At 43.8% G+C, this 10,000-nt stretch overlaps 1 protein-coding gene across 3 annotated transcripts in view; it reads left to right on the plus strand.

Annotated features, from left to right (window-relative positions):
* LOC123511436 (ATP-binding cassette sub-family B member 10, mitochondrial-like) overlaps positions 1-10,000 on the plus strand; it is a 14,919-nt gene that overhangs the window by 681 nt on the left and 4,238 nt on the right. For all 3 annotated transcript variants that reach the window (XM_045267310.1, XM_045267308.1, XM_045267309.1), the window contains exons 2-12: positions 1,021-1,140; positions 1,551-1,662; positions 2,362-2,532; positions 4,792-4,995; positions 5,930-6,132; positions 6,989-7,099; positions 7,325-7,495; positions 8,017-8,251; positions 8,836-8,955; positions 9,461-9,627; positions 9,836-10,000. The exon at positions 9,836-10,000 is cut by the window's right edge and continues 95 nt beyond it. In XM_045267310.1, the coding sequence (XP_045123245.1) occupies positions 1,045-1,140; positions 1,551-1,662; positions 2,362-2,532; positions 4,792-4,995; positions 5,930-6,132; positions 6,989-7,099; positions 7,325-7,495; positions 8,017-8,251; positions 8,836-8,955; positions 9,461-9,627; positions 9,836-10,000 (1,755 nt within the window). In that variant the 5' untranslated portion in view covers positions 1,021-1,044. The remainder of the gene's footprint in view (positions 1-1,020; positions 1,141-1,550; positions 1,663-2,361; positions 2,533-4,791; positions 4,996-5,929; positions 6,133-6,988; positions 7,100-7,324; positions 7,496-8,016; positions 8,252-8,835; positions 8,956-9,460; positions 9,628-9,835) is intronic.

Below are 10,000 nucleotides of genomic sequence, written 5' to 3' on the forward strand. Positions count from 1 at the left end.
GTGCTGCTATCTTCTGATTGTGTTAACTGCTGCCTCTCCTCAGTCTCCTGCTGTTGTTGTGGGGTGGTGGTGGCGGTGACAAGAGGAGGAAGATGCTGTCTTTTCAACAACAAGCAATTCTTGAGAATAAATCTTACCAATAGCATCTCCATATACATTCTTTTGTCATCCCTTCTTACTCTTCACAACAAACATGGGGACTCGTTAGGAAAGTGGTGTGTTTCGGTGGGAAACTGAAATTAAGGAAATTTAGCCTTTCCTTGTTTTTATTGATTGATGAGCAAATGTGACTGAAATGTGGCCTCCAAAACCTAATCCAATGAAACCAATATGCTGCACTTTATTCTTCTTTACCTTCTGTGGTCACTTGATATTGTTGGTGTGTGTCACTGAGATGGCGAGCAGTGTCTTGAAGCAATGTGAATAGTGTCGTTAATTCCATTTGTATTGTATAGCAGGCAGGGGAGAGAGGGACGTGCCTCCTGCTTGTCATCCTCCCAGTACAACACTGAGCCAGCGTTGGCAAGCAGCTTGGGGAAATGAACACTGGTTTACTGCTTTGGAATTATGTATGATGGTTGTGAATGTACTTGTTTTGAAAGCTGCAGACTGAAGGTACAATGCCCAGATTGTATGGAAGGTCCCGTGTGTATTTAAAGTTTATTTGATCTGTTTTATAAAAGTTCTTTTTGGGATATGTTTATTTTCATTATTGTGTGGCATAGGACTTTAAATTTTCATTCCATATAAATATGTAAAATTTCAACAAATTATATTAACTATTAGAATGATTGGTTGGTCTTTCATCAGCACTCACCAGCCCGAAGATGTTGTCAGTGTTCAGTGCTGCCCTTCGCTCCTCTTGACCATTGCTGGTAGTTCCAAAAAATCACAAGTGTTCCATGGTGTCAGTGGGTGGAGGCTTTCCAGTGGTTGACTGAGTCACTGCCCCAGTGATGTGGCTGCTGGGGTGTGGTACAGACCTGTCACTTTTGCCTATGATAGTTGACATCATTTCAGGTGTGAAGGAGCATTGTAGGAGGGATGGCAGGTGTGGCAGTGAGCTTGGCAACGGGTGTGTGGTGTCGTGGTGCCCTCGACCCCACGCTTCTCTTGGCGCTGCGGCACAACTGGCCTGGGGTGAGTTGCTCTCCACCTGCTGTAAACAACTTAATTTATTTGTTGATGCTCATTTAACTCACAATACAGAATTGCACCAAGAATTTTTATTTATCTATTTGTTTTGTCATATATATATATATATATATATATATATATATATATATATATATATATATATATATATATATATATATATATATATATTACCATAAGGACAGGAAAGTAAATGAGGAAAGGTCAGTCTGGTAAAATTTCTGAGCAGAGCAATGGGGAATAGGGAATTTCAGAAATATGTAAATTGTTTATTGTAGGAAGTCAGTCAGTGTTGTCCTTTACAGTTGCTGGCAGAACTACGCTGACCTAATCTCTCTGTCAGTACAGATTCCATAGCCCTGATTTTCATTCCTCTCTTTGTATACCCCTGTCAGACTTGCTTGAGGCTGGGTGGCAGGAGGGGCCTGGCAGGGGGGCTGTGGGTGCCAGACACTCCTCGTCACCGGGACAGAGGTTTCCTCCAGCCTCGATTCATTTGTGTTGCAGGTGAGAGACAAACAGAGACATGAGGGTTGATTTGGTGCACATTCAGCTTATCTTTACTATCCAACACTTCTTACTTTAAATGAGATAGCTACTGTACCTTATCACAGACAGACTTCTGAGAACCAACAGGTCTTATGTCCTTTGTTCTTCCTTGGTCTTATAATATCCATGGCTAATGTCATTTTTTCAGTGTGGTGGCTAGTTGTTTTCAATTAATGTAATTTCTGAGATTTTTCTTATTGTTATGCTTCGTCTCATAAGTAATGCAGGGATATGGCAGTCTCATTTTTGACATGATCTGGAGTGTCTTTTTAGTATTGTATTGTTTCTTCAGTCAGCCTCAGCCATGAACACCTGAGGCAGCAATGAGGACATTAGTGTGTGCTGAAGACTGGACGAGACAGAGTGAAACAGCCACAGTCCTTGAAGGAACGTTGGCTAAACATAATTATTTAATTTCTCCATCCCACTGGCTACTGTTGTCCATTCAGCTGCTGTTCCCCTGATAAAATCCCAATGTTTTGTTGTAATCTGTTCTAAAATTAACATCCATAGCGATGTTATTGGTGAGATAGGAGAGAATTGGTTTTCAATTACTACAATGGTTGATGAATTAAGTAGACTCCATAATGAATCTTAGGATGAATATTGTTAAGACTTTTGTTGTATGGTTGGAGTGACATGTCTTCATTGTTTCAGAGTGTCGCCGAGGACAGCATGGGGCCCAACCAGTGGACACAACCTCGCTGCCACCAGCCACCAAGCCAGGCAGGACAGCAGCAGCAGCAACATCCAAGCTGCAGCCGCCATCCACATCTGAGATGAGGAGACTCTTTGCCCTCGCCAAGCCTGAGCGCTGGACTCTTGCATGTAGGTAAAGTGTGTGTGTGTGTGTGTGTGTGTGTGTGTGTGTGTGTGTGTGTGTGTGTGTGTGTGTGTGTGTGTGTGTGTGTGTATTTACCTATTTGTGATTACAGGGCCCGAGCCGTAGCTCTCTGTGTCCTGTCTCTTTGTCCACACTTGTCCAATTTTTCCTTCATTTGACTGACACTCGCTGCTAAAACAGCTTCTATGAAGTTAGGTGTTCTGAGGCGTCTCCACCAGTTTTTCTCGCCCCTCCAACTGCTTACTTTGTATAAGGGCCTTATCCGTCCCTGTATGGAGTACTCTTCGCATGTTTGGGGGGGTTCCAGTCACACAGCTTTGCTTGATAGGGTGGAATCGAAAGCTCTTCGTCTCATCAACTCCTCTCCTCTGACTAACTGTCTTCACTCTCTTTCTCACCGCCGAAATGTTGCATCCCTTTCTATATTTTATCGCTATTTTCATGGTAACTGTTCTACTGATCTTGCTAACTGCATGCCTCCCCTCCTCCTGCGGCCACGCTGCACAAGGCTTTCTTCTTCCTCTCATCCCTATTCTGTCCAACTCTGTAATGCAAGAGTTAACCAGTACGCTCAATCATTCATCCCTTTCACTGGTAAACTCTGGAACTCCCTCCCTGCATCTGTATTTCCAAATTCCTACAACTTGTCTTCTTTTAAGAGGGAGGTATCGAGGCATTTGCTCCCCTAATTCTGGCTGACGGTTTTGGCACTTTTTCTACTCTTTGGAGAGCCAGCGCTCAAGTGGGCTTTTTTCTAACTTTCTTTTTTTTGCCCTTGGCTGGCCCTCTTCCCTACGTAAAAAAAAAAAAAAAAAAAAAACACACCACATCCACGCTCAGTTTGTTCCATGCATCAATGCAGCTATAGTTCTTGATGTCACTTGTGCAGGAGTCCTTCAGTATTTTCTTAGGGTGTCTTCTTAGTTAATTACTGGATGCCATCATGATCAGGTTCTCCCTATCCAGTATGTCCACTCCATGTACAATTTTGAACATTGTTATCATATCCCCTGAGACTCTTCTTTCTTCCAACATGCTTAATTCCAGCCTATTTAACCTTTCCTCATACGGTACCTCCTTAAAGTGTGGTATCATTCTTGTTGCTAACCTCTGCACTCTTTCCAGTTTCTTGACATGTTTCTTCATGTATGGTGACCAAATTACTGATGCATGTTCCAGCTGTGGCCTAATCAGGGTGGTCAATATTTTCTTTATCATGTTCCCGTCCAGGTAATTAAATGCCCATCCTATACTTTGGAGCATGCTATACGTTTTTCCAAATATTCTATTAATGTGCTTTTCTGGAGACAGATTACTCTGTACAGTCACTCCCAAGTCTTTTTCTTCACTGACTTCAATTACAGTCTTCCCTCTCAGCTGGTAGTCTTTATATGGTCTATATTTACTTCTACCCATTCTCATTACACAGCTTTTGTTGGTATTGAATTCCATTTGCCACGTCCTGCTCCATTCATATATTTTGTCCAAGTCCTTCTGCAGTATATTACAGTCATGCATATTCCTCACTCTCCTCATAATCTTTGCATCATCTGCAAACATATTCATATAACTTCTCACTCCCTCTGGCATGTCATTTATATAGATCAGGAACATGATGGGACCAAGCACTGAACCTTGGGGAACTCCACTGGTTACCTTCCTCCACTCTGACTTCACTCCCTTCACTACCGTCCTCATTTCTCTACCTGTCAAATAATTTCTCATCCACTCCGTCAGATTTCCCCTTATTCCTCCAATACTACTTAACTTCCACATCAATCTGTGTGGGTGTGTGTGTGTGTGTGTATGTGTGTGTTTTGTTTGTTTATTTGTTTGTTATCTTTAGATGCCAAATTATCATGTTTTTCTTGCATATACACACACACACACACACACACACACACACACACACACACACACACACACACACTGACCTGACACCTTTTTTTTAGAAATCTGCCTTTTTATACACCTTCTCATTTGTCAAGTTTGTACCATGTGTCTCCTTCCCTGATAACCTACCTTTAACTTACTTACTTACTTACTTACTTAACCTCCCCATTTCCCATCCCTCATGCCTCACCATTACTCCTCAGTCCCTTATCCCCATCATTCTTCTATCTATTCATTCTCATTTTTCCTTTATTCTCCTCACCAATACACTCCCATTCCCATCCTAGAAACCCTACCTTCACCCCCCTATCACTCCATCCCTCATGCCTCACCATTACTCCCCCACACAGATGCCATTGGGCTTCTCTCAGTATCCAGCACCATCACCATGTCTGTGCCCTTCGCTCTCGGCCACGTCATTGACCTCATCTACACAGCCGACGGGGGCCAGGCCTTGAGTGGTGGCCTGCAGCGGGTGTGTCTGGCCCTCACTGGTGTCTTCCTTACTGGGGCAGCCGCAAACTTTGGCAGGGTGTACCTCATGAATGTGGCAGGTGTGTGTGTGTGTGTGTGTGTGTGTGTGTGTGTGTGTGTGTGTATTTACCTAGTTGTAGTTTTACAGGGCCTGGGCTTTATGCTCGTGTGGTCCCGTCTCCATATCTACACTTATCCAATTTTTCTTTAAAACTATGTACACTCTTTGCTGATACCACTTTCTCACTCAAACTGTTCCAAGTCTCAACACATCTTTGCGGGAAACTAAATTTTTTAACATCTCTCAGACATCGTCCCTTCCTTAGTTTCTTACTATGCGATCTTGTGCTTCTAAAGTCATATTCTTCTCTCGGGATCAGTTTCTCATTATCCACTTCATGTGTGTGTGTGTGTGTGTGTGTGTGTGTGTGTGTGTGTGTGTGTGTGTGTGTGTGTGTTACTGTTGCTGCTAATGGCATACTATATTCCTTCTACTACTACTACTACTACTAAAGTTCTTCATTCATTTGTTTTTATATAAGTTTTCTGTAACTTTTTTTTTTCTTTATTTTTTTTTTGTTTCTTCCTGCTTGTTTCAGTTGATTTGTCTGCTTTTGTTGTGTCTTTTTTTTCTTTCCTTGTTTTATGATGTGTGTTTTATTTGATTACTGTGTTCATGTTTGTACTTCCTTGTGATTTTATTGATGTATTTAATGTGCATGTTTATGGTCAATGAATCTATCCATCTGTGTGTGAGTGTGTGACCCATATTCTCCCAGTAATGCATCATATTTACCTTTCTTGCATTATTTAGCAGTTTCCTTTCATTCACCCCTTCCCTTATGTAATACCAAAACACAATATTGGAAAAGAAAAAAAATTATTATATCATCTTCCATCTGGTGTGTGATCTTAATGTCTCTCTTTCTTTTCTCCATTCTCTTCCTCTCTCCTCCTCCTTACATTCTCCCCTGCATTTTCCAATCCATCCCCTCCTTTCTTCCCCCACCCCAGGGCAACGTATCACCAAGTCCCTGCGAGTGTCAGTCTTCTCATCTATCATGCACCAAGAGACGGCCTTCTTCGACCACACCAAGACAGGCGAGCTGGTCAACAGACTCTCCGCCGACACTGCGCTTGTCTCTCAGGCCGTCACTGCCAACATCTCTGACGGCCTGCGCTCCACTGTCATGGCCCTGGCTGGTGTGGGCATGATGGTGAGGCTTAGGGTTGGGGTGTCTGTATCTGTGTGTGTGTGTCTCTGTGTGTTGTTTCTCTAGTCTTCCTTCCCACCAATGCACTTCCTTCTTTTCCTTGTCTTATTATTATTTTTCTTTGGTGAGGCTTAGTGTTTCTGTTAGGGTGATGGTGAGGCTCAGGGCTGGGGTGTCTTTCTTTGTGTCTGTGTCTTGTGTGTTGTTTCTCCAGTTTTCCTTCCCACCAATGCACTTCCTTCTTTTCTCTGCCTTGTTCTTCTTTTTCCTTTGGTGAGGCTTAGTGTTTCTGTTAGGGTGATGGTGAGGCTCTGTGTGTGTGAGCGTGTGTGGGTGTCTCTGTGTGTCGGTCTTGTGTGTTGTTTCTCCGGTCTTCTCACCAATGTACTTCCTTCTTTTCTCTGCCTTGTTCTTCTTTTTTCTTTGGTGAGGCTGTGTTTCTGATATGGTGTCAGTGTGTCTCTGTCTCTCATGTCTGGCTTTTTCAGTGAGTCTTCATGCTTATAAGTGTTTTTTTTTTTTTTTTTTTTATCTCATTCCTGTTTTCCTTCTCCTTTTTCTTATGCTTGTTCTCATCCTCATCATTTTATTATTACTCCATTTCCTCCTCCTCCTCCTCCTCCACATTTAACCTTCTCCAACAAATAATGGAAACAATAGATTAGATTACAATTTCTTCCTCTCCTTGTATACTGCAGTTGTTTAGTATTTTTTCTTCAATGATATAGTCAGTGTAGTATGATGAATCCCAGCAGCCTAGCAGGGACCAAAGAGACTGTGCTGCCTGTTTTTATTTTTCTTGTAATCTGTAAATCTTTATAAGTAACATTGGCTTCTCTTTCCTCCTGGTTGCCTGCAGTTCTACATGTCCCCTGAGCTGGCCATGGTGGGTTTGTCCATTGTCCCTCCCGTGGCCTTGTCTGCTGTCTTCTACGGCCGGTATGTCAAGAATATTACCAGGAAGGTCCAGGTGAGACTGTGTGTGTGTGTGTGTGTGTGTGTGTGTGTCTGAAGAAATACAAGAATGGGTATTTAGCAGTATGTATGTATTCACCATTACTTCCTGTATGTCTATAATTGATAGTGATATTTATTACCAAGACACATCATAATGGTTGGGTTCAGACAGTATTGACAGACAGGTTGCCAGAATTCAGTGACACAACCATGACTCCCAACACCACCACCACTGCAGGACACTCTGGCAGCAGCAACCCAGGTGGCTGAGGAGCGTATTGGCAATGTCCGGACAGTGCGAGCGTTTGGCAGCGAGGCAAGGGAGGTGCAGAGGTACCAGGCGAGGGCGGAGGAGGTGCTGCAGATGACTTACCGCGAATCCTTTGCCCGAGGAGTCTTCTTTGGTCTGGTGAGTGTGAGGTGGAAGGAGGCAGGGGAAGATTAGGCCAGTGGAGAAGTCAGGGGATCAGGGGACACATCACTGGAACTCCCTGCTTGCCTCTGTATTTCCCCATTCCTATGATGTATTCTCTCAAGCAAGGGAAGTCTCAAGATACTTCTTTAGATTTGGTTAACATTTTGGTTCATATTCTTCAGGACTGACAACTTAGTAGGCCTTTTTTTGTCACCTTTTGCATGTGTTCCTCTTACTTAAAAAGATATATGTAAAAAAAAAGTGAAGTGGTGATGAAGGAAAGGTTGTATGAAATGGCAACAGAATCAAGACATCCTCAAGTTATGGATGAACCTTTCAGGACTGGCACTCTCAATAGGGCCTTAATGTATCTGATTTTTGAAGGAAAGGTTGGATGAAATGGCAACAGAATCAAGACATCCTCAAGTTATGGATAAACCTTTCAGAACTGGCACTCTTAGTAGGACCTTTATGTATCTATTTTTTCCTCATTCCATACTCCTGCTTCCTCCTAGACTGGGCTGAGCGGCAATATAATCATCCTGTCTGTGCTGTACTATGGTGGTGGGTTGGTGACAGACTCGGCACTCACTGTGGGCCAGCTATCGTCCTTCCTGCTGTACGCCGCCTATGTCGGCATCGCGCTGGGGGGCCTGTCCAGCTTCTACTCCGAGATGAACCGCGGCCTTGGAGCGTCCACCAGGCTATTCCAGCTGATGGACAGAAAGCCAGGGATGCCAATGTCTGGAGGTGCGTGTGGTATTTTGGGATGTACTTTGTTGGGTTTTTGTCGTCTTTTGGGGTGTTTTGTTGGGTTTTTGTGGTGTTTAGGGGTGTTTTGTTGGGTTATTGTGGTATTTGGTGTTATGATGTTTTGGGATGTTTTAATGGGTTATTGTGGTGTTTTGTGGTGTTTTGGAATGTTTTGTTGAGTTATTGTGGTGTTTGGGGTATGATTGTGATGTGTGGTGAGGATGTGGTGCTGGTACTGCTTGTGGTCACAGTGCATTATTCACTATATGTTGGTGATTGTGTGGTGTGTGGTGAGAATGAGGGTGATGTGTTGGTCTTATAAGCATTCACAGAAGAAATGTTTGTCATGATTTTTGGTGGTTAGTTCATTGTGGTGGTGGTGGTGTTGACATAAACTCTTCAGATGTTTGTGGGAAAAAGGTGTCTGTTGGTGAACGAATTAATGATTGTGGTATCAGTGGTGATGGTGGCGGTGGTGTTGACATAAACTCTTCAGGTGTTTGTGGGAAAAAGGTATCTGTTGGTGAACGAGTTAATGATAGTGGTAGTGGTGGTGACTGTTTGCTTCTCTTCACTACCAGGTATCCAGCTTCCTCCTGAATCCTTCCGTGGTGAGGTCAACTTCTCAGGTGTGGATTTTGCCTACCCAACACGACCTGACACAGCCATCTTCAAGGGGCTTAACCTCAGTGTGCCAGCAGGTGAGTGCCGCGGTCACCAATGTCACCAGCATCACATGCTTTGGTGCGTTGGTTGGTGCCTTCGCTGACTTGACTTGGTTGCCTTTAACAGAGTGTAGTGTTGGTTATTGTTGTGGTTCTCAAGACTGTCTTTGTGATTCCAGTGTGGAGGCATTAAAGTTTTCAATAGTGTCTTCTTATTTACTATGATAGGATTAGCAGGTTTTTTTGACATTCTGATGGGAGTTATTAAGGTTTTGGGGCAAGTACTCACAATCCTCATGATAAAGTTAACTTGATGCCTTCTTAAAGATCTAGTGGAAGTTTTATTGAGGTTTTCAAGATTGCCTTCATCATTGTAGTGACAGTTGGCCCACGCTCCTGCATCATTAGTGGGGATCAATACCCATGGCAATGCAACAAAGCATCCTGGTGTCCTTTCAAAACACTCAGTGAGAATAAAACATTTCAAAATTCATATATTCCTTATACCAACCTGACCACTCCTCCCTCCCTCCCCCCACAGGCAGTGTGGTGGCAGTTGTGGGGTCCAGTGGGTCAGGCAAGAGCACTATTGGGTCACTGCTGCTGCGCCTCTATGACCCTCAGGCCGGGGAGGTCACTGTGGATGGCATGCCGTTGACCCAGCTTGACCCAACGTGGCTGAGGTCAATGATTGGTTCTGTGAGCCAGGTGGGCCTTCAGGCTGGTCATTTCTTGACTTGAAATTCCTTTTAAGATTCAAGACACTTGTCCTCCAATTCAGAATGACCCTTTTGGCCTTTTTGTAGTTTGCCCCAGGCCAGTGTCCTTATGACACAGAAAAAAAGATAAAATAAGCACACACACACACACACACACACACATACACTTACAGTTACCAATTTGCCATCCCCTCTAGGAGCCAGTTTTGTTCTCCACCACCATCCGAGAAAACCTTCTGTACGGTGTGGCGGAGAGCGCAGCAGTGACAGAGGAAGCCCTGCTGGCTGCGGTGAAGGAGGCCAACGCGCTGGGCTTTGTGCAGTCCTTCCCCGCCGGCCTGGACACGCTGGTGGGAGAGCGC

This window comes from Portunus trituberculatus, chromosome 31 (assembly GCF_017591435.1).
Source record: "Portunus trituberculatus isolate SZX2019 chromosome 31, ASM1759143v1, whole genome shotgun sequence".
NCBI classification, from domain to species: Eukaryota; Metazoa; Arthropoda; class Malacostraca; order Decapoda; family Portunidae; genus Portunus; species Portunus trituberculatus.